The sequence below is a fragment of the Pangasianodon hypophthalmus genome, chromosome 2 (genome assembly GCF_027358585.1).
Source record: "Pangasianodon hypophthalmus isolate fPanHyp1 chromosome 2, fPanHyp1.pri, whole genome shotgun sequence".
Taxonomy (NCBI): domain Eukaryota; kingdom Metazoa; phylum Chordata; class Actinopteri; order Siluriformes; family Pangasiidae; genus Pangasianodon; species Pangasianodon hypophthalmus.
Window position 1 is genome coordinate 5,231,833 of NC_069711.1, and position 25,191 is coordinate 5,257,023.

The window sequence follows — 25,191 nt, forward strand, 5'->3', positions numbered from 1 at the left end:
CCATAGACCTTTGGGTCACTGAAGGTTGCAGAAAGCTGGCATATCGCTATATTGGCTCTTTCAGTGTTCTCCAATGCATAAACAATGTCACATACAAGCTTGACCTACCATGCCACAGCCGCCTAGCCCCTTCATTTCACGTGTCCCACCTTAAACCAGTCGCTCCAGGTCACCTCTCAGAGAGCATTCCCCCCTCCACCCCCCAGCACCCATGGACATTGGTGAGCCAGCTTACGCAGTCAAGGAAATCCAAGATTTACAGCACAGAGAGGGTAAGCTGCAGTACCTTATCGAATGGGAGGAGCTATGGAGGATAGATGCTGGTTCCCAGTTCATGATGTGCTCGATCCCTTACTTTCACTCATAGCTAACCTATGTCAGTGAATGGATCACTGACTAGCAACAGAGATCAAAATTGAGCTCTATCCTCTTCCTATCTTCTCTCTGCTGAGCTATTTCTGTGTTTATTTTTATTTTCTCTCAGCAATTCATTTAGTTTACATATCCTCTGCAGGCCTATGGCTTCACCTGCTATCGTATCCAGGTGGGGTTCCCTCAGAATACTGCTCCTTGTAGATAATCACAAATCGCTGGTGTCCCCTATATGCATAGTCTTGGCTCCAAGTGACTAATGAGCTAGGATGCAGGATTTACACTAGTGTGTTCTATGCTCTAATGTCTAAGCTCTCTGGAAGTTGAGGATAATGCATTATGCGTTTGATGCCTCACCAGTGATCATCTTGAAGAAACAATTATCAGACCAAACATTTCAGGTGCGGACTGCACGGTGATGCCAATGCTGAGCATGATCATTTGGCAGATTTAGACCCACTCTGCTAACCATAAATATTCATAGACATTGATGACTGTTAAGCACACCAAAGATGAGAAAGATATCAGAGTCCCTCTCAAAGCATGTAGATGACCTAGCATCAGATATGGCTCTGCTGAAATCACTTGTTTTAAAACTGAAGCCACGTTCAGTGTGGAAGGGTGAAACTCATGCTTTTCAGCAGAGCCATCAGCATAACCTGAGAGCCGATCCTCTATCCCTCTCCTCAGCCTAGGAGAGTGAGGATATGATGTCAGTGATCATGTCTGGGAGACACTTTCTGTCCGATGGTGAACTGATGGTCAAACCAACAGTCAAACCATTCAACTTCGGCTCCAGTAGCATCCAGAAGTGGAACTGACTTATCTTTTACCAGATCAAATGCTCAGCTGGTAGGCTCTAAAGAGGCTGTGACAGCCACTCTCAAAACAGTGGCAGCCCAATTTGGACTGAAAGCTGACATACACTTCTCAGCTCCAAATGAACCATTTCACACATTCCCAGCAAAAAAGGTTTTCACTGTGACACAGTGCAAAGACTACATTAACAGTATTAGTTAAAGTAAAGTAGGCTCTAACTTGTCTGTAGGACTGTGCCCGGGTTTCATGGAGTGCCTTAGCTAACATGTTATTGTGAGCAGGTTGGGCTAGGCCACATGCCAGCGCAGATGTATGTTCAGATGTACACTCACTGAAGACTTTATTAGGAATATCTGTATGCACATTCATGCAATTATCTAATCAGCCAATCATATGGCAGGACTGCATTGCATAAAATCATGCCGATACAGGCCAGCAGCTTTGGGTAATGTTCACATCAACCATCAGAATAGGGGAAAATGTGATCTCAGTGATTTTGATGTGATGTCAGTGATTTTGCCTGGCCAGACTGGTTCAAGCTGACAGAAAGGCTACAGTAACTCAGATAACCACTCTGTAATGTGGTGAGCAGAAAAGCATCTCAGAATGCACAACACGTGAGGTGGATGGGCTACACCAGCAGAAGTCCATGTCAGGTTCCAATTCTGTCAGCCAAGAACAGAAAACTGAGGCTGCAGTGGACACAGGCTTTAATATCATTTAATACCAATCTGTAGCATTAATAGTATGTATTTTGTAATAGATGATGGAGACTGTAGGTTCTGTGTTTTGTATTTTTTGTTTGTAAATTTTTGTGTAATTGCAATTTTTGTTATGAATATAACGTTTATGTGACATTATTTTCTGTGCGTTCTAAAAGTGTTGAAATAATTCAACAAGCTTATGTTTACAATCTGAAAAAACCCAATAAAAAGTTTGCAAAAAATAATAATAATAATAATAAATAAACAAGAGAGGCAAACGGCTTAGCTGAAGGACCAAGGCAGAAAAGGGTCTGTCTGGGAACTGTACCTCACTGGAGGGAGTTAATCACCATGGAAGCTTCCCTCACTGGTTGGGGTGCAGTGAGGTGTCACAGAGGCATGGGAGGCATATGGGGCCCTAGTGTTACGATAGAACATATCAATCAGCTGGAACTGATGGTGGTCTATATAGTCCTCAAATTTTTCTTACTGGTTCTTAGGCACCTCCACAAACTGGTTCCCTTGGACAATGTCATGATGGTCAAATGCATCAATCGCCAGGGCAGCACAAGTTCAGATGGTGCTCTTCACCTTGCACTGAAGCTACTCAAGTGGGCCACACAATGGTGCAACAGATGCACTGCCAAGTCATCCCATACACGCAGAAGAGTGACATCTATACCTAAAAGTGGTGTCCCAGATCTGGGAACTTTGGTAAGCTACAGATTGGCCAATGCCAAAACAACTCATTAACAGCTACAATTCTCACTGGTGGAGTGGGACAATCCATCAGGATACACTAGCCTACCATCACTGCCTACTGTATGCATTTAGACCTCTACCTCTGATTCTGCCAACCCTGATTAGAATTCATCAATTAGGCCCCAGAGTCCTGCTTGTGGCCCCAAAAAGGCCTGCAAAGCCCTGTTTTCCTCTGCTAATCTTACTCATGGATGGAATGCCTTGGCAAGTTCCTCCTCAGCCAGATCTGTTGTCTCAATGAGCAAGCATGATTTGGCACCTAGGTTACCTGTGCCTGTGTGTGTGGCCTCTAAGCGAGAAGCACTAGCTGAGTGCTTGGGCCTTGTATGCTCCAGTACATGGGCCTTGTACGCTCTCATGAATGGTGTGCACTCCATCATGTGGAACCAGTGCATTGTCCAGTGACTAAAGTACTAACTTTTCTACAGGAATTGCTAGAGAAAGGAATGTCTCCATGTGTGTTGAACTTATGTTCGCCATTGCTGTGCACTGCAGAACTATGGATGGTGTCTCACTAGGGTCTCAAACTTGTCACAGGCTTTTTGAAAGGAGCAATTTTCCAGATTCTGTATGATTAAAATAGCCCCTTCCAGTGGTGTGAGTGTGACAGTCATATCTGAGCACCCTTCCAGTCAGGTTAGGAGGTTTGAAATAGAATGCTAGTTAGTATGTATGTAACTAATTCTATGAAAAGAGCTAGTCAAAACTAGTTTACAGTAAAATACTACATGATCCATTCACCATGTGACTTTGTGGTAAGGTTTGTGCATATGCACAAAAAGTTATCCAGGTGTTAAACACTGACCCTGGAGGTTATCTGATGAAGTGAAGTGAAGTGACTTGTGGCCAAGTATGGTGACCTATACTCGGAATTTGTGCTCTGCATTTAACCCATCCAAGTGCACACACACAGTAGTGAACACACACCTGGAGCAGTGGGCAGCCTTTTTTGCTGCGGCGCCCGGGGAGCAGTTTGGGGGTACGGTGCCTTGCTCAAGGGTTGTGGTATTGAGGGTGGGAGAGAGAGCGCTGGTCGTTCACTCCCCCCACCTGCAATCCCTGCCGGACCCGAGACTCGAACCCACAACCTTCAGGTTCACCTTCGGGTTGCAAGTCCGACTCTCTATCCATTAGGCCACGACTGCCCCCTTTGTTCATGCAAACCGCTGCCACTAGCATTGTTCTTGGTGTTTCAACCATTCTTTCTGGCTATTTTGCTACTCCAAATCCTTGCACCAGGATTACCATTCCATGTACAGATCTTAGACACATCTTACACATCCCAGTCTCTGAACCTTGATTCAGCCCACCTGGGGGCTGATGGAGCACTTATGGCCCTGCATGGCATCCAGGTCCATATCCATCAAATGGTCACATGTGCACATAAAAAATACACAGTACCTTTAATGTGATAAGTTTATGGAATTGTTCTGAGCACTGTGAGAACCACCCATATTTATTGGAAACACTGATTTGAAAGATCCTAGTGGGTTACTGGCACAATCCTGCTTCTCTACAAGCTAACAATCACCACTAGAAAACAGACAGGGAATGGAGGGATTTACAGAACATTGTCTAGAAAAAAAAAAGCAGGATTTTTAAAATAATGGTGGTTGAGGGACATATATTGTGAACATATGAATGGATAGAAAAAATAGCTACAAGAATGGACAGGCTAGGTGAAACAAAGAGATGATCAGGTGAAGGTCTGAATAGAGAGAAAGAGCTAACGGAAGTGAGAGGCACTGCTGACCTGTGACAGGTCAGTAACTTTTAAATCAGGCATCAGTGTATCATCAAAAAGGTTAGTTATATTATCCTGTTGGATCGTTTCAACTAAAGAAGATATGGTGGGCTGGGGGATCAGTCACTCACTATGCTATAAAACAAGAGGTTTTAACATTTCAGTGTAAACTAAAATACCTTGTGTGTACATGTGGGTTTTGCTCTGTGTTGTGGATGTGATCAATATTTGTAGAAGTCCTTTGAATTCCTAGTGCATTCAGCATCACACTACATAACACATCACATATCTGCTTGTGAAGCCACATAACACACCTAACCACCTGCAATTCTACTAATCTACTCCTCTCTCTACAATTTTTCTATCTAGATCTAGCCCTTGGAGAAAGCTTGTCCAGACTGGGATGAGGGAAACAAATCACATCAAATTGCTCAAATTAATCTCACCAGATGCCTGGTGACAGACACTTAGTCATTAATCTCAACATTAATTTCCCATCTCCGTCCTGACTCAGTCCTGATATAGACCAAGCTGCATTGTTCATGAAGCTACTGCAGAATGTACAGTAACTGTTCTAAAATGGCACACTAGTTTGATGCCTTAGCTCATGCAAATTTTGGAGATTGTAGTCAGAGGAAAGCACTTGAAAGGTGTTAGAAGGGATCAATTATGGACTCCAGGAAGAATTCTTTACAGGTGCCTCATTCTCTTAATCTCATTAGCCTCACTCTTTCTACCCTTTTCTCTGTCTCTCTAAGTTTATAAATGTAAGTCAGTAGAACAGTACCTTAGATGCTGGTTTAGTTATGTCAGACCCAGACTCTGCTGTGACATTGTGGTTGGCTTCTACTTTACTGCAGGAAAATAAAAAGAATCAATGTAGCTATATAATTTCCTGAACATCTCATGCAAAATCACACAGAGTACAAGATGACAGGTGTAGAATAGGTTTTGAGTAATCATGTTGGTGTTAGTGCTACCTTGAACCTGGTATATGTCTTTTCCAAATTACCACACACTCACACACACACATGCGCATACACAAAGCATAGCTACATTGTAATTACCTCTTCTCAGTAGCTTTCATAGTAGCATTTCTGTGGGGGAGTTTGGAGTCTGTTTTAGTACATACAAAGTACTGGGGCTTACAGTCAGTTTCAACATGCTAGATCTAATAGACAAAGCGACATGCTAGATCTAACAGGGCACGGCTCAAAGCACGAAAACACTCACTTAGTCTGTCGCTGTTCCACAAGTTTGGTCATAATATCACACAGATTGTGGTTCAGCTGGGAATGAAAGAGAGATTTATTCTAAGGAATGGCAAAGATCTAATCCTCAAATTCCCCTTTGAAAAAACAGATGCATCTATTTATTTATCTTTTCAGCTTGTGTGTTAATATAAATAGGGTGACTGTTAGCAGAGCTCTCACTTTGCCCATCTCTCTGTGGAACGTCTCCTCCAGCCTGGCTACACTCTGAAAGGTGGTCACATAGAAACCAACACGACTGAGGAGTAAAGAGAGAAACTGAAACTGAGTTATGGGCAAACAAAAAGAGAGACAAAAGTCATTTATTTAAATGCACTTTTTTGTTGCCTTTCACTGCTTCCCTACCTGTGCTTTCCCCCGAGAGTATGGTGAAAGGAAACAAAAAAATGGCATACAAGGACAGGGAAATCAGCAAATATATTTCATAAATGACATGTCCATGCTCACTGAAGAGGTTTTTTTTTTCCTTCTTTAAATTAAAAATCTTTAAGTGATAACAGATCCAAACATACACAACAGTGTGATTACACACTAAATTAACATTAATTAGAACATTACTGCACATGTACATTACTCTCTCACCACTGGACTTTTCATATGAGCATGTTTTATGGAAATTTAAGCTTTTTTATTTTTACTTTGACTAATGTCTTCAGTTGTATACACTGGTTCTTATTTAGGTAATTTTATTAATCTCAAAATTTTTGTTTTTTATTATAAAAATGTTTCATTCATTAATTCATTTTCAGTAACCACTGTATCCTGTTCAGGGTTACGCACTGGGCATGAATGAAGCAGGATGAGACACAGTCCATCACCAGGCCCAATGCATGCACAGGGGCAATTTTTTTTTTGAGATTCTAGTCCAACAACATGTTTGTGGGAGGTGGGAGCAAATCAGAGAAGCTGGAGGAAATGTACTTGGACATGGTGAGAACATACAAAACTCCACATAGACAGTAACCCAAACTCAGGACCACACCAGGGACCCTAGAGTAGTGACACGGCAATGCTAGTGCCTGCACCACCGTTCCATGCTAACATAAATTATATTATTAAAAATTTATCCCAGGTGTTACAGGTGTCAATCTCATATTCTGCACTGGCCACATCAAAATTTTTGTGAGCCTCTGAAGGGCCATAAACTTTGACTATTCATTTTAATGTACACCAATTAGCCATAACATTAATACCACCTGCCTAATATTGTGTAGGTCCCCCTTGTGCCGCCAAAACAGCTCTGACCCATTGAGGCATAGACTCTACAAGACCTCTTAACGTGAGCTGTTGTACCTGGCACCAAGACATTAGCAGAAGATAATTTATGTCCTGTAAGTTGCGAGGTGGGGCCTCCATGGATTGGACTTGTTTGTCCAGCACATCCCACAGATGCTCGATCAGATTGAGATCTGGGGGATTTGGGGGCCAAGTCAACACCTTCAACTTTTTTGTCATGTTCCACCAAACGTCTCAATGTAACATCCACATGAATGCCAGGACCCAAGGTTTTCCAGCAGAACAGGCCACCTTCTTCCACTGCTCTATGGTCCAGTTCTGATGCTCACATGTGCATTGTAGGCACTTTCCGATGCTGTAATATGCTCTAGCCCCATCCCAATGCAGCGTGGCGATATAGCTTACACCAGGTTATGGTTGCTGAACTGCTGGATGTTGATGAAATGCTGGATGGTGGTGCTCCGAAAACAATGTGGGCTTTATAGATAATTGGATTATCTTTGAGGGCAAGGCTGGCCTTTTAGGGCGGGATGGTGTCCATCCCACTCGGGAAGGTGCTGCTCTCATTTCTTGCAGCACAGCACATAGTCTCAGAACAGGCCGGTGACAATCCAGGGCCAAGGCCAGGGAGTAGACAAGCAGGCTAAACCAACTGTCTGCTAGCTGCACTGAGTCATCACTTAGGTTCCACCGTATTGAGACTGTGTCTGTTCCCCGAGCTAAACAAAACACACTATAGACATACTCAGACAGTTTGTTTTAGTAATCTAATTAACATAAAATTAAATCAAACCGAATGCATAGCCAGGACCATTGATCTGAAGCTAGGCCTGTTGAATATTATATCTCTTACGTCTAAAGCTCTTATAGTTAATGAAACCGTTACTGATCAGGAGTTTGATGTACTGTGTTTAACAGAAACGTGGATTAAACCAAACGAGTTTGTAGCATTAAACGAAGCTTCCGGGTACAGTTACATACATCAGCCCCGTCTAACTGGCAAAGGAGGAGGCGTCGCAGCCATCTATAATGATAATCTAGGCGTCACACAAAAACCTAGTCATAAATTCAATGCGTTTGAAGTTCTTTATTCTAACATAACATATGTAGCCACTAAAAATAAGTCTACCCAGGTGATTCCAGTAATTATTATTATCGGAATTCCTATGTGAAATTGCGGATTTCATCATTGCATTTAATCAGAATGTAATAGGACCCACCCATAGTGGTGGTCACACTCTTGATTTAATACTAACATTCGGATTAAATATAGATAATATAGTCTCATTTCCACAGTCTGAAGCTATCTCAGATCATTACCTCATCTCATTTAAAGTGTGTCAATCATAATATATGCACCTTGCCATGTCACCGTGTCAAACGTACTTTCACATCAACAACTGCATAGAGTTTTATCAGTAATCTCTCTCGCTAGATAAGGTAGCTCCACTCAAAAGAAAAATAATTAGGGAGAAAAAGCTAGCACCCCTGGTATAGCGATCACACATGAACTTTAAAACAGACCACTCGAAAACTAGAACGTAAATGGCGTCAAACTAAATCGGTAGTATTTCAAATAGCATGGAAGGAGAGCCTTTTGAGCTATAGGAAAGCTCTTAGTGCTGCTAGGTTAATGTATCTCTCCACCCTAATTGAAGATAACAGAAATAATCCTAGATTCTTACTTAATACTGTAGCAAAATTAACTAGGAATAAGACCACAATAGAAACACGCACACAATCATTATATAGCAGTGATGACTTCATGAATTTTTTCAATGGTAAAATTGAAAATATCAGGCAAAAAATTCAGACTATTAATTTAAAACCGGACAGTTTTATAACTAACCCTGTAGATGATAATATAATAATATCAGATCAACAATTACAATGTTTTACTCCCCTTGAAGAGACCGAACTCATTTCACTAATTTCATCATCAAAATCATCAACCTGTATACTAGATCATTTACCTACTTGTTTCTTCAAACAGATAATTCCTGAAACAATCAAACCTCTTTTAAAGATAGCATTGGCTATGTACCTAAAACTTTTAAACTAGCAACCAGTAAAGTAGTACTTGTACTAGGACCACATGCAGTTAGAAGTAAGATTTCTGATTACATAATAACTCTGGATGGCCTTTCTGTTTCATGTGCAGCAGTAAAAGACCTTGGTGTGATTATCGAGTCTTTCTTTTGAAGCTCATGAAAAAGGCTGCCCACTGCTGTGTGTGTGTGTGTACTTGGATGGGTTAAATGCAGAGCACAAATTCCTAGTATGGGTCACCATACTTGGCCACAAGTCACTTCACTGTCTGGATGTTCCAGTAGATGCATAAACAAACTCCAGTTAATCCAGAATGCAGCAGCAAGAGTCCTTATTAGAATCAGAAGATATGACCACATCACCCCTATCTTATCCACACTGCATTGGCTCCCAATCAAATTTTGTATTGATTATGAAATACTACTATTGACCTATATGTACTATAGGTCAATACTACTATTATTATTATAGGTCAATACTACTATTACTATATACAGAAATACTACTATTGACTAAATGGTCTCGCGCCACAGTACCTGGGTGAACTTTTGGTCTTTTATGATCCGCCAAGCCTACTTAGATCAAAAGGTGCAGGCTATTTGCTGGTACCTCGAATAGTGCGGGCTACAGCTGGGGGTAGAGCTTTCTCTTACAAGGCCCCACAGTTATGGAACAGCCTTCCACTTAGTGTTTGGGGCTCAGACACAGTCTCAGTGTTTAAGTCTAGGCTGAAAACATATTTGTTTAGTCAAGCCTTTTGTGAATAGTTTTCTTAGGTACAGGGGCAGGTCTGGAGGGTTCACAGGCATAGAGTGTTGTGGTGAACTGGGATGTTTGGATGCTGTCGCCCCCCACTCTCACACATTCACTCAGGTTTGTCGACGGTGGAGTGGCTGGCTACCTTATGTCCCAGGGTGCCCTCATGTCTGTGTTAGCTTCTGGCTCTCCCTTTTAGTAACTAAAGCTATGCTGTCATAGCTAGTCTTGCTGGAGTCCCTGCTTGCACTCTGCACGCAAAGTACATTGTCCTTAACCATTAGAGGACAAAAGCTTACCTAACAATCTCTCCTCTTTCCATCTCTCTCTCCCCCTCACTCTCTGTCGAGCTACACATGCTATTTCTGAGATGCCAGTGATCCTGACCTCTTCTGCTCCCCGGACCTGCCCGACCCATCCTGATGCCCTACTTCTGGTTGGAGTTCTCATTGGTTGAGTTCGCTCGCTGCTGCTGGGGGTGGCCCCATATGGACGGCCTGAAGAACCGTTTGGATTGCTGGGGATGGTGTCACCTGGGGGCTGTGGAGATGGCTTGGGGATCACATATGGGGAGCTGTTTTGTAATGGCTTGGGACTGCAATTACTGTTGTGGCTTTGGGGCTGTGGTTGTCATGAGCACCTTCGTACTCAGGACTCCATCAGTGGACGGTGGATAGATTTTAACCAACCAGACTTCTTGCAAAAACTGTGATGAATTTACTGGTTGTACAATTGCACAATTTGTCCATATAGTTGTACAATTTGTCCATATAGTACACAATAATAGAAGGGATTTATTTATACAGTATCATCTGTTGCACCCAGATGAGGATGGGTTCCCTTTTGAGCCTGGTTCCTCTCAAGGTTTCGTCCTCATATTGTCTCTGGGAGTTTTTCCTTGCCCCCGTCACCTTTGGCTTGCTCATTAGGGATAAATTCACAGGGATAAATTCACATATTTACAATATATTTTTTGTGAATCCATTTATTTTTGTAAAGCTGCTTTGTGACAATGTCCATTGTTAAAAGCCCTATACGAATAAAATTGAACTGAATTTAATTGAACTTTCGGCAGTGGACAGGGGTCAGCATGAGAACTCTGACCAGTCCGCAGCTACGCTGCCCCATATGCAGCAACATGTGATGTACTGTGTGTTATGACACTTTTCTATCATAGCCAGCATTAACTTTTTCAGCAATTTATGCTACAGTAGCTCTTCTGTGGGATCAGACCAGACAGGTTAGCCTTCGCTCCTCACGCACATCAGGGAGCCTTGGGCGTCGATGACTCTGTGGCTGGTTCACCGTTTGTCCTTCCTTGGACCACTTTTGGTAGAAACTAACCACTGCATACAAGACCCACAAGACTTGCAGTTTTGGAGATGCTCTGACCCAGTCGTCTATCCATCACAATTTGGCCCTTGTCAAAGTCAATCAGATCCTTACGCTTGCCCATATTTTCCTGCTTCCAACACATCAACTTTGAAAACTGACTGTTCACTTGCTACCCAATATATCCCACCCCTTGGCAGGTGCCATTGTAAGGAGATAATCATAATGTCAGTTAATGTTATTCACTCGCCTGTCCATAGTTTTAATGTAATGGCTGATTGGTGTATATTCACACTTTTATCATGATTGTAGTTTTCTTTACATAAATCCATTACACAAGAACGTGATCATATTGCTGTATGTGAAGCAAACAAGAAATACAGGGGACAAAACCTGATCTACTCCCTTATGCTCTTACAGTTGTCCAATGCTGGAGTTTTATCATAAAAGAGAAAGTTAAGTAAAGACACCAGCCTAAGAAACTAACAGTGTGACTCAGTATGAACTTGTATATTTAAAAAGGATTTTTAATCAGTTTCTGTCATGAACTGTTATGTATGTAAATTTTATTGTTTACACTTAAGAGTTTAATTTGAAAAATATTACTCTGAGACCTTGATACAACCGATGAAAGGTAAACCTTTCTGGGTATGCAGCCAGGCATGACTCCCAGCCAACCAATCAGTGATCACAGCACCTTAGATAAACTTAGAATTCCACATAGCAAGCACTGTTTATCCTTGCTATGAAATGCTATTTCCCACTGCTTAAATTCTATGAGTGCATTTAAAAAAAATTATAAATGCATTTAAATATGGCAAGCTTTGATTTCTGAGTCACAGGCTGCAGCATAAGGAAGCAAGAAGGCATAAATAGTAAAGAGTATCAGAAAGAACACAAAGAGAGGAGCAGAATGAGAGAGTGAGAAATTAGGTGACACCTTTTCCACAAAGACGGGAGCTCCTCTTGAAGGTCATAACTGATTTCTTCAAACACCTTTTGGGCTTTTCCCAACTCTTCCTCTGCCTGACAATACATACAAACACATTACTGCAGTTACATTCCCATCAAAACATTTATGTGAAGTAAGGCATCACATTAACTATGCCATTTTTAGAGCAGTTACTGTTCATCCTGCAGTAGATTTATGATAGATGCAGTTTAGTCTATGCCAGAAATGTGAGTCAGGCAAGCAGAAGTTGGGGCATTAATTGGGAGTTAATGAGGTGTTAGGTCTGTCACCTGGCATCTGGTAGGGTTAGTTTGAGCAATCTGATGCACTTAGATTATTCCCTGAGCCCATCCTGGAGCATCTTTCTCCATCAGCGCCAAGGGCTGGACATTCAGAGAGTGAAAGAAAGACAGACAGCAAGCAAGACAAGCAATTTTAACACACATTTCCAGAATTGAAATTTCAGGTCAAATATATGTAACCTGTCCATAGATTTAAACACACACACACAGAGTTACAAGACTATTTAGATTAATTGGTTCCATTAGTATATTATAATGTATAAGCACACCAGCACCACACATGGAACGCTAGGGTACCTTGGCAATTTTGGCCTCATCCTTCTTCTTACTTTTCTGTATAGAGGCAAAGTGATGTCTGGCACTATCAAAATCCACCAGCTTCCTGTTACGTTTAGCGATGCGTGCCTGTGGCGACAAAGTTCAGGCTTAGGTTCATGAAATGGAGTGACAACCATTTCATTTGGAATGTTAAGACAGAGGAGATCCAGAAAGAATAGATGATCAAATGCCTGTGATTATTTATAGAAAGCTTATCCCAAGTTTCCTTTTATAAGCAAGAACCTTTGTTCCAGACTGCAGCAAAGATTATACTTCCTGTAATGTCTGCAGATTTTTGGAGTGAACCAGAGCTCATGTTTGTGTTCTATAATGCTATATTGGAGAGGATTCTAAGAAATGGCATTATAAACTGGGTTGCTAATTTGACATCCCAGCTGAAGAATAGATTGACAGCAAAACCAAAAAGAATTATTTCTGACCCAGTGCACGTTCTGTGTACAGAATACCAGCTTCTTCCTTTGGGCAGGTGATTCAGAATTCTGGCATGTAGATTACACACTTTTAAAAATTCTTTTGTATATACATATATCAAGCTACTGCCAAAAAGTTAGAGTCAGAGTTGGGATGCATGTATCCAAACTGTGGAAGTGTGGATAACATCATAAATTACACCATTTACTTTAAACCTTTCTTTTCACCTTTTAGAAGTAGACAATTAAAGCCAAATAAATATACTTCATGGTTACAATATACTTTTCTTTTATATCTAATATCTAAAGACTGCAATGACCCAATCATATTTAGATATTCCTATCTGGAGACCCAGTGGCTACTAGGAAAAAGGCTAGTTGGCAACCAGGGAAGAATGGTGACAGCAAGGAAAGACTGCTAAAATCTGGGAAACACCACATGGGGTGCAGAGGCTTGCCAAGCCAAAGTACATCCTACATAAGGATGTAGGATGTACATCCTACATAAGGAGTTGCTATGCAATGATATATTATGACACCCTCAAAGTTGGGTGACATACCTACAGGACAGAACACTGTTATGACCACCCATGTTGGACCAACGACAATGAGAAAAAACGAAAAGGGGTCTGAAGATACATCAGCCAAAGATGGGCTGTTCACAGTCCCAGTAGTAATGTGCAACATACAGGACAACCTACTGAGATGAAGGAGAGGCCAGGGCCAGTGTCTAACACAATACCCAGAATCTCCAGGCACATGATGGAAAGGGCAGTGATAGCAATATCGCTGATGTATCAGGGGAGGCAGAGAACCAGCAGGTGAGGGCTGGAGTTCAAACGAAGAGTGAGCAAGAATCAGTGAGTGTAACTAGGAGTGAATTAGTGATGTAGCCAACCACTGCAACCAAAAGGGAGTGAGATAAAGATATGGCCCAGGTGCTGGAGGTTACCTTGACAGAAGACTTAGGAAGAAGAGATGAGAGCAATGTCAACAATCATCTGGACCATAGGGGTAGACTGCTTTGGGAAAGAAGAGAGGAAGCCAAAAGCAAGAAACAGGCCTAGAAACAGATGTCCGGAGGAGATTGGAAACCTACGGCCTATCCTCAAGCAAGTGAGGAAGAAAAAACAGTTCCCAAAGACATATGTGACAACCTGAAGGTAGAATTATAACTTTGCAGTGGCAAAGTGCCATCACAGGGACAGAAGGAGGCAGGCAAATGAGAGGGTAAATTCAACCAAAAACCCCTTTAAGAGCTTAAATCTTCTTGGGGACAAATGATCTGGAGAACTGAATGCAACAAAGGAGAAGGTGGAAGATTAACTTTGTGATGTCCACAGTGGCCCAAGGTGAGAAGAAGCAGTGGGAGAGAAACTTATTAAATCTAAAGAACCATCGGTACCCTTTGATGAGGGAGAGCCCAGGTGGAAAGAGGTAAACAATTTTATGAGGAAAGCCAGGGGAGGATCAGCCTCAGGACCCAACGGGTTTCCATACAAGGTGTATAAATGTTTAGAGTGTTTGAAGAGATGTCTGTGGAAGCTGTTGAATGTAGCATGGAGGAAGAAGTTTCTTCCTGAGCCCTGGCTATGTACAAAGGGTTGCTTCATCCCTAAAGAAGAGAACTATAAAGACATCAAGCAGAACCATCTCACTGCTAAATGTGGAGGGGAAAATCTTTGGAATCCTGTCAAAGAGGCTGACCACCTTCCTACTGGCCAACAGTTACACTGACACAGTCTATGTAAGATGGAGTGCCAAAGATGCAAAGTAGGATAAAGGTGACCTGGCAGTCTCATGGCTCGACCACACCAATGTATATGGAATGATTCACCACAAGCTGATGGAGACCACACTGAAAGCCTATCATATATCCGACAAATTTCAACAGCTTCCCCAGGGGTACTTCGACCACCTTAAGATGTGTTTAACACAGACTGGCAAAAAATGGAGATAGGAATCGTCACCAGGTGCACAATCTTTTTGTCTAAGACCAGGCAATAATACAGTTAAGGAGCCAAGGAGCACAGGGGTCCTGGCCACAGTGAGTGACTGGGAGATGCGGGTGGACATCAGAAGGCAGCTCAAATTCCCAGAAGAAACTGCGGTCACTAACTACTGACCAGACAGCATCCTCTGGTTGAAAGAAACGAAGCAAGTAATTTTAAATGAGTTGACAGTGCCCTGGAAAGAGAGGATGGAAGAGGCACATGAGCAAAAGCTCAGGAAATACCAGCCTCTAATCTTCAAGAGTTAGCAGAGGGGGTGGAAGGCCCGGAATCTCCCAGTTTAGGTTGGCTGCAGGGAGGTTTCCAGGGCAATCACTCTGGAGGCCTTAGGAGTAAGAGGTATTAAAGGTCCAGCTCGGAAGAAGTTGGTAGCTGACATCAATAAGAAGGTGGAAACTGGATCCCGGTGGCTGTGGCTAAAGAGAGGAGAGTGGTAGCAAAATGAAACTGGCAGCAAGGAGGCAGGGCAGAGCTGAACAGAGAAGTGACTAGCACAGCGGAGGGTCAGTTCCAGGATGCTGGTTCTGCTGTCGAGCACTCCTGAAGTGTCATGATCTTAAATCAACAAACTATCTTTGTGTTCTTAGGAGAAATCCACACAGAATCAATGGCACTGAGCATGCACTAACGGTGCCAGATGGGCTTGTTACAGCCTTAGTCACTGGGTGAGGCATGTATAGCTCTTGTTGTGTTAGTTGGATAGGTTTTTGTAGTTAGGTGTAACATGAGAAATCCATATTGAACCAGTGGCACTGAACATGCCTGTATGTTTTTTGGTTGCATGGGCTCAAATTGGTGAAACACCAATAAAGAAGGGAGTCATCTGAAAACCAGAAGAAGCCACAAGGCCTGATGTGTAACGCTCCATGCAGGGGAATGCTGGGAGAGAGCAAATGGAGCAATTGTTGTGCCAACCAGTTCAATAAACTCACAGGGATAAAACCCTGTTAAGTGAGCCAGCTGTGATGACCCCATCATATTTTAGATACACATTATATCCAACAGGAAATTAGGATCAAATTTCATCAGGTGATTTAGAAGTCGCTAATGATCGGTCTAATTACATCACTTTTGGAAGTTAATACTTTCAGTGCAGCAGTGCTTTGCCTACATAGCAAAGTTATCAGAATTCCTCTAGATTATCAACATTAAAGTGGAGCACAAAGTGAAGAGGGAGAAAAGCAAAAGACTTGGGCAGGGCAAAGCTCAGACTGTTTTTTGAGTCTTTAATTGTTGTTGTGTTTTTTTCGCTGCCTTCTTGGCCAGGTCACTCTTGTAAAAGAGATTTTATCTCAGTAAGTTTTGAATCCTGGTTAAATAAAGGTTACATAAATAGTTTGGCAAAGGTTAAGGGTTTGGTATTTTTAATGCACCTACTAATTAGTTAGCTAACAGATGCAATTTCTGACATATTAATTTGTCTTGTAGCATATTTAAACTGACACCATTTGTTCATCATCTCATCTCATATTGTAGAGATACAGATGTGGACAAATTTGTTAGTACCCTTACACAGTGCATTGAAACAATGCTTCATTCCTCCCGAAAAGTGATGAAATTAAAAGCAATTGTCTCATGTATACCTGCATGCCTTTGGTATGTCATAGAGTAAAGTAAAGAAAGTGTGAAAAGAGATAAATTATTGCTTATTCTACAAAGATATTCTAAAATGGCCTGGACAGATTTGTTGGTACCCCTACAAAAGATTATAAATATTCAGATTATAGTCATATTTCAAGCTAACTGTTTTCTTTAATTAGTATCACACATGCCTTCAATCTTGTAATCAGTCATTCAGCCTATTTAAATGAAGAAAAGCAGGCACTCTGCTGTTTGGTATCATCATGTGTACCACATTGAACATAGGTCAGAGAAGGTAAAGGAGACTGTTGTCTGAGGAGATCAGAAAGAAAATTATAGACAAGCATGTTAAAGGCATATGCTATAGGACCATCTCCAAGCAACTTGTCCCAGGAGGACTCTACTGTTGAAAGAAAAACAAAGCCAGACTGGAATTTTATTTTGACAAGCCACAATGCTTCTGGGAGAATGTCCTTTGGATAGATGAGACAAAACTGGAGTTTTTTGGTAATTCACAACAGCTCTATGTTCACAGACAAAAAATGAAGCTTTCAAAGAAGAGAACACCATACTACTACTACTACTACTATGAAACATGGAGGAAGCTCAGTTATTTTTTGGGTCTACTTTACTGTGTCTGGCACGGGGTGCCTTGAGTCTGTGCAGGGCACAATGAAATCTCAAGACTATCAAGGCATTCTGGAGCGAAATGTACTGCCCCGGGTCAGAAAGTTCTGTCTCAGTCGCAGGTCATGATTCCTCCAACATGATAAAGACCCAAAACCGACAGTAAAAGCAGCCAAGAATGGCTTTTCATGTAAGGGTACCAACAAATTTGTCCACGTCTGTATTTTGTAGAGCAATCACATTGCACTAATTAGTGCTGAAGGCAACCTTAATTTCAGGAAACTGAGCCATGTAGGCATCCACTGAGAGGAGTGCACTGTCCACAAGCTTCTGATGGAAATCTCCCCACAGAACATCTGTTTCCTGCAAAACAAAAGGGATCAGAACATACACTCCTATTCCCACACCCACAAAAACACCCAGATATATCACATCCCTATACCAACTAATATACATTATGAAATACAAATCACACAGCTCTAAATGCTAACACCGCAATACCAAGAGGGAAATACACTATGTGGCTAAAAGTATGTGGACACATGAAAATTACACTTACATTTGATTGTTCAACATCCTATTCCAGATTTAGTCCCTACATTCCTATTAGCCTTCTGGGAAGGCCTTCCATTAGATTTTGGAACATGGCTGTTTGGATTTGTGCTCATTCAGCCAAAAGAGCATTAGTGGGGTTGGGCACTGATGTCACAAGGTCTGGCACACAGTCAGCATTCCAGTTCATCCCGAAAGTGTACAGTGGGGTTGAGGTCAGGACTCTTTGCGGGCTACTTGAATTCTTCCACATCAACCTTGGCAAACCATGTCTTTATGGATATCGCTTTCTTTACAGGGGCACTGTTATGCTGGAATAGGCTTTGGCAGCAGTGAAGGAAAATCTTAATGCAACAGCATACAAATACATGATAGAGAATTGTGTGCTTCCACCTCTGTGGTAGTAGTTTAGGGAGGGCCCACATATGGGTGTGAAGGTCAGGTGTCCACATACTTTTGGCCATATACTGTGGTGTTGGCTCTAATGCTAAAACAACAGCTACACTACACTAAAAGTATCTACAGACTGAGACATTTACCTTCAAATTATCATCCATCTCCTTCTCTATTATCTCCATCAAAGGGAGAGTACAATCAAGACAAAGACATCATGACAAAGCTGAAACTTAACATTAATACTGTAGTTCCATTGATCTCTGCTTACAAGATGCTTGCATGAAATACTTGCTGATATTCTTAATTTGATTACATCACTTATATTTTGCCTCCAACATAACCCACATAAACAGAGCTCTTTTCTGCAAAGCTTGATGGTGACATGTTTACACACCTCAGTGATGATGTCCATTTCCTCCTTCCCAAACCAGTCTGGTTCATACATGTCTGCTAGGCAGTCTTGTAGTCGCTTTGAGCACTCTTGCATTGCTGAGGAGAGACAGAGGGACATTATCTTGTACATGTGCACAAAGACACATGCACACAAGTATTCTGTCAAATGCAAAGCATGCAGAAAGAGAGAGAGAGAGAGAGAGAGAGAGAGAGAGAGGAACGTGGTGTTCTTTGGAGAGCAGCAGTGACAAACTAATCACAGAGCCGGTAAAACATTCTCTTTTCCTATTAATGTTTAATTACTCTATGAATTCGAGTTGGCTAACTAGTAGCTTCTGAATGAAACAAAGCTGACAAACTGCTGAATTAGTAGTTGTCTTGTGTTCATTCATTGTACAGTCTGTCAGAGGATCTCCCCATATGAGAGCACAAAGCAAGGTCAAGGATGACAGAACTCGAGTGGCTTGCACAACAGCCCTGACCTCAATTCCACTGAGCCAACAACCTGTCTCTAAAGGTGTACAAAACAGAAGAGATGGTTGTTGACTACAGGAGAGCATGGGGCAACCACTCTCTGCTGAAAATCAACGGCACCTCTATGGAGATTGTCAAGAGCACCAAATTCTTTCGTGTTCACCTGGTGGAGAACCTCACCTGGTCCCTCAACACCAGCTCCATAATCAAGAAAGCATTGTGGATGACCCCACGCACCCCTCACACAAACTCTTCACCCTCCTGCTGTCTGGCAAAAGGTATCGAAGTATTCGGACCCTCATGGTCAGACTGCGTAACAGTTATTACCCCCAAACCATCAGACTCCCCAATACTCAGAGACTGGACTGACAACACACACACACACTCAACTGAACACCATCCCACTCCCTTTGCAATTTTTGCATATTTCTGTATTGACTATCTGCATTTTTGCTGCTACTATATTTATAAAAACATTGTATTTAATTTCTTTCACTACTATACTCTCTACCTGGCTACTACCCCAATAACTGCTATGTCCATATATGGTATAAGCTTATCTGCCAAATACTGTGTCATAGTATGTTATGTTTACATCCACAGCATTTTTTATTACATTGTTATTCTTTTGCACCACCTTTTTATATCTGACACTTCCATACTAGAACTGTGTACTGGTCAGCGCTGCACTGTTTATTACTGTGCCTATTGTTCTGTTTTAGTCGTTATTGTACTGTCTTGTGTTGTTTGCACACATTTGCACACTTTATGTAGTAATGTGTAGTCTCATGTAATTCTGTGTTGTTTCATGTAGCACTATGGTCCTGGAGGAACGTTGTTGTGTTTCAATGTGTACAGTACTAGCTGTATACCGATCAGCCATAACATTATGACCACCTGCTTAATATTGTATTTGTCCCCCTTTTGCTGCCAAAACAGCCCTGACCCATCAAGGCATGGACTCCACTAGATCCCTGAAGGTGTGCTGTGGTATCTGGCACAAAGACGTTAACAGCAGATCCTTTAAATCCTGTAAGTTGCAAGGTGGGGCCTCCATGTATCGGACTTGATGGCCAGCACACCCCACAGATGTTCGATTGGATTGAGATCTGGGAATTTGGAGGCCAAGTCAACACCTTGAACTCTTTGTCATGTTCCTCAAACCATTCCTGAACAATTTTTACAGTGTGGCAGGGCAAACTATCCTGCCGAAAGAGGTCACTTCCATTAGTGAATACCGTTGCCATGAAGGGGTGTACCTGGTCTGCAACAATGTTTAGGTAGGTGTTATGCGTGATGTAAAAGAAAATGTGATTTATTGGACCAGGCCACCTTCTTCCAAAAGAAGAAGCAGGGAATAACAGCAAAGCAGGGAATAAATCTGGAACAGAATGTTCAAAAAGAACATATGAGTATGACGGTCAGGTGTCCACAAACTTTTGGTGTATAAAGCTATACCTCAGATACCTCAGGTGTATAACGTGTCAAGCTCAAGGCCCATGGGCCATATTCGCTGCCATGTTTCATTTGGCCCATATTAACTTGCAAAAAATACTGAAACCCGCCATAGTACCTGCCACTCAACATTTTTCAGACTATCTAGAATTCACTCTAGACCCATAATATAGGAATTGCACACATTTCTGCATGGGCCACTGTACATGCCATTATATCTTTGGCCAAGTTTTATCTTTGTCTGTTAACACATATTTGCATCATGAAACAGAGAGGGAACTTATGGGTAACTGTTATTGGTAACATTTTTGTGCGTGGCCCTCCATGTGTTAACTTCACGTAATGCATATCTTAGGTGCTGGGTGAACACTGATAGGGAGGCTGATAAGGGTTTCAGAGTTACTGATAAGGGTTTCAGAGTTACATTGCTTCACATTGTTAGTGTCAACTTTCCTCAACACTTTAGACAACGTAGCTCCACTAAAACACCAGCACTGTGACATAATGTACACACTTACACCTAAAGTTGTTGGAGATAAGTGTATGACTCTTTCCTGACTCAGGTGTTCTACAAGGTTCTGTTCTAGGCCAGCTGCTCTTTTCTCTATATATACTACCTCCAGGTACAATTATTCATAAACATGGGATTGGCTTCAACAGCTATGCCAATGAAACTGCTAAATGTTTGTGCAATGTCAGATGACAGACATTAGCTTAATAAAGTTGAGGAATGTGTAAAGGACATTTGACACTGGATGTTGAGTAACTTACTCCTATTTAATTCAGCAGGTGTATAAACAAGCTCCACCTGATCCAAAATGTAGCAGTCAGAGTCTTTACTAGAACCAGAAAATTTGAAAATCACATCTTATAGTAGAGCCTTTATAGTAAAGGCACTATAGTTAATAGTCAGTAGTAAAGGCACAGATCTGAGGGGTTGTGAGGGGTTCATGGGCATACAGATTTCTGCCAAACTGGGCTGTTTTGACGCTGTGACTGCAATGAAAATTCCGCCATATTGGATTTTTTGCGAAACCCACTTTTGCAAACTACTTTTGGTTTATCCGATTGGAACCAAGCTAATGCAGAAAGATTCTTTGGCATCCCATTATCAATAATTATCAAAAAAATGTTGACCTTTTGATTAAACCTCATGATCAATAGTGGGTGTGGCCACTTTTACTTAAATGGCTATAACTCTTGAACAGAATGAGATATTTTCACCAAACTTGGCACACATGGGCCCAGTCTGAAGACACATGTAAAAAATTACTGAGTGTGATCAGTTGGTGGCGTTAACAGGAAATTTTTCAAGCACATCAATGGTTTTATATACTGCAGTGTTTCACATAAACAAGTAATTCATACTGTTTGATGGAGCTCCTCATTCTGAACAACTTTGCTTCAAGAACCATTTGAGTCAGTCAAATTGTTCATTAAATATTTGTGATTACTTAAAAAACATACTTTTGCGAACTAGTCACAGTTTTTTTTTTTTTCTCACTCAAAATAAAACCACTGCAGAACAATTGTTTGGACTCCTTAGATCAATAATCATCAAAAAAAAAAAAAAGTTGATTTCGATTCATTGCCATGACGGCAAGGCAAAAACATTTGAAGAGGACGTGGCCACTTTTACTAGAATGGCTATAACTCTTGAACAGAATAAGACTTTTTCACTAAACTTGGCAGACTTATGTATGGGCTCAATCTGAGGTCACATGTACAAAATGGCAGAGGTTGGCCATGTGGCTTTTTGGTAGGATGTCACTTCCTGTTTTCAAATTGTTTTGCCAGGAGTTTCTTGCCTGCGTCGGCGTCTTAACTATACTGTTTCTTTCTTTTTTAAATCAATAATTTTGCGCTATCGTTTTTATCTGTTGTATTTTTCACGTTCTCTTCTACAGTGTTTTCATTTTTCTTTCTCTAGAAGTGCGCTTTTGTATTTTGTCAAGACAGCGAGCGGAGGCCATCCACACCGGATCCACGCCGTCTAAAATAATATCAACAAATCTTCGACTAAGGTGCGTTAAACAACATATCTAACATTCAGTTTGTTCAGTGTGTTGAGTGCAGGATGTTTAGTCACTCTTCCTCCGTCATTAGTAATAGCTTTATTTGTGATAAATGCATGATAGTTAGCTCTCTGACGGAGAAGATTGCAGCATTAGAGGTGCGCATCCAGACTCTAGAGAGGGTTAGTGAGAGTGAGAGCAGCGTAGTTTCTGTAGGGGAAAGTCTGGATGCCTTAGGCGGAGTTAGTAATCCCCCAACTCCGGCATTAGAGCCCTCACAGCGGGGCAAATGGGTGACGACTCGGCGGCATAATCGCAAAGCCAAAGCTAACGCTAAGGCTAGCCCACGGGAGCACCACTCCTCTCCGCTTCACGTGTCCAACAGGTTTGCTCTCCTCAGTATCCTAGATCCTTTACCTACTTGTTTCCTCAAACAGATAATTCCTGAAACAGTCAAACCTCTTTTAAAGATAATCAGTTCTTCCCTTAGCATTGGCTATGTACCTAAATCTTTTAAATTAGCAGTTATCAAGCCCTTGATTAAAAAACCTGACCTTGACCCCTGTCAGCTGTCTAACTATAGACATATCAAACCTCCCCTTTATCTCCAAGATCCTAGAAAAGGTTGTAGCACAGCAGCTATGCTCACACTTACATAGGAATAACATTCATGAAATGTATCGGTCAGGATTTAGGCCTCATCATAGCACAGAGACAGCACTGGTAAAAGTTGTAAATGACTTGCTACTGGTCTCTGATCAGGGTTGTGTCTCCTTGCTTGTGCTGCTTGACCTTAGTGCAGCTTTTGATACCATTGATCATGCTATTCTCCTCAATAGACTAGAAAATGTAGTAGGCATTAAGGGAACAGCCCTTTCCTGGCTCAGGTCTTATTTGACTGATCATTATCAGTTTGTAAACATAAATGGTGACTTCTCTTCTCATACTAAGGTAAAGTTTGGTGTCCCGCAAGGCTCTGTTTTAGGCCCACTGCTCTTTTCTCTATATATGCTACCTCTGGGTAAAATTATCTGTAAGCATGGTATTAGCTTCCACTGTTACGCTGATGACACACAGTTGTATGTTTCAGCAAAGCCAGATGATAGACACCAGCTTAATAAAGTTGAGGAATGTGTAAAAGACATTAGAAACTGGATGCTTATTAACTTTCTCTTACATAATTTTGACAAGACAGAAGTACTTGTACTAGGACCACAAGCAGTTAGAAGTAAGCTTTCTGATTACATAATAACTCTGGATGGCCTTTCTGTTTCATCATCTGCAGCAGTAAAAGACCTTGGTGTGATTATCGACTCTAGTCTTTCTTTTGAAGCTCATGTAGATAATATAACTAGGATTGCTTTCTTTCATCTCAGAAATATTGCTAAAATAAGAAATACATTGTCACTACACGTGGGTAGGATTATTGTAATGCCTTACTGTCTGGATGTTCCAGTAGGTGCATAAAAAAGCTCCAGTTAGTCCAGAATGCAGCAGCAAGAGTCCTTACTAGAATCACAAGATATGACCACATCACCCCTATCTTATCCACACTGCATTGGCTCCCAATCAAATTTTGTATTGATTATAAAATACTACTATTGACCTATAAAGCACTAAATGGTCTCGCGCCACAGTACCTGGGTGAACTTTTGGTCTTTTATGATCCGCCAAGCCTACTTAGATCAAAAGGTGCAGGCTATTTGTTTTTACCTCGAATAGTGCGGGCTACAGCTGGGGGGTAGAGCTTTCTCTTACAAAGCCCCACAGTTATGGAACAGCCTTCCACTTAGTGTTCGGGGCTCAGACACAGTCTCAGTGTTTAAGTCTAGGCTGAAAACATATTTGTTTAGTCAAGCCTTTTGTGAATAGTTTTTTCTTAGGTACAGGGGCAGGTCTGGAGGGTTCACAGGCATAGAGTGTTGTGGCGAACTGGGATGTTTGGATGCTGTCGCCCCCCCACTCTCACGCGTTCATTCAGGTTTGTCGAAGGTGGAGTGGCTGGCTGCTTTATGTCCCAGGGTGCCCTCATGTCTGTGTTAGCTTCTGGCTCTTCCTTTTAGTTATGCTGTCATAGCTAGTCTTGCCGGAGTCCCTGCTTGCACTCTGCATGCAAAGTACATTGTGCTTAACCATTAGAGGACAAAAGCTTACCTAACAATCTCTTCCTCTCTCTCTCCATCTCTCTCTGCCCCTCTGTTTATAATGCATGCTATAATCTTATTTAAAGCCCTAAATGTTTTAATTGCTTTTTTGTTTCTTTGTAATTTACAAAGGGAATCAGCAAAACCTTTTATCTCAAAGCAAAATAAAGTATAATTAGGTTTCAAAGCTGTCACGCTGGATGTGATAGCACAGGATTTTAACAGCATTGCCCAAAAAGACAGAACCAGTGTTACTGAATAGCAACAGGACCATTTCTTCTTTGATATCAAATAAGTTATTGAACAACGTAAAAATAAGTAATGAGATCGCAGTCCAGAATGAGGTTGAATAGGAACATCTAAAAATAGATGAGGGACTGACTGAGGTAAAAATTATGAAGGATTTTAATATGAATCTCTTTAACCTTAGCTGGTATTACAAGATGGTTTCATCTGTGATGTGAAATTTGTGTTTGAAAGCCAACTTCCATTAG

At 41.5% G+C, this 25,191-nt stretch overlaps 1 protein-coding gene across 2 annotated transcripts in view; it reads right to left on the reverse strand.

The window, feature by feature from the left end:
- bin1b (bridging integrator 1b) overlaps positions 1–25,191 on the reverse strand; it is a 60,154-nt gene that overhangs the window by 14,897 nt on the left and 20,066 nt on the right. Inside the window, exons 4-11 of one of the 2 annotated variants that reach the window (XM_026913351.3) lie at positions 18,611–18,705; positions 17,536–17,631; positions 12,597–12,704; positions 11,986–12,071; positions 5,835–5,910; positions 5,635–5,690; positions 5,469–5,498; positions 5,189–5,255 (exon numbers count right to left, since the gene is read on the reverse strand). In XM_026913351.3, coding sequence (XP_026769152.1) covers positions 5,189–5,255; positions 5,469–5,498; positions 5,635–5,690; positions 5,835–5,910; positions 11,986–12,071; positions 12,597–12,704; positions 17,536–17,631; positions 18,611–18,705 — 614 coding nt within the window. The remainder of the gene's footprint in view (positions 1–5,188; positions 5,256–5,468; positions 5,499–5,634; positions 5,691–5,834; positions 5,911–11,985; positions 12,072–12,596; positions 12,705–17,535; positions 17,632–18,610; positions 18,706–25,191) is intronic. The other variant, XM_034312411.2, reaches the window with a different exon arrangement.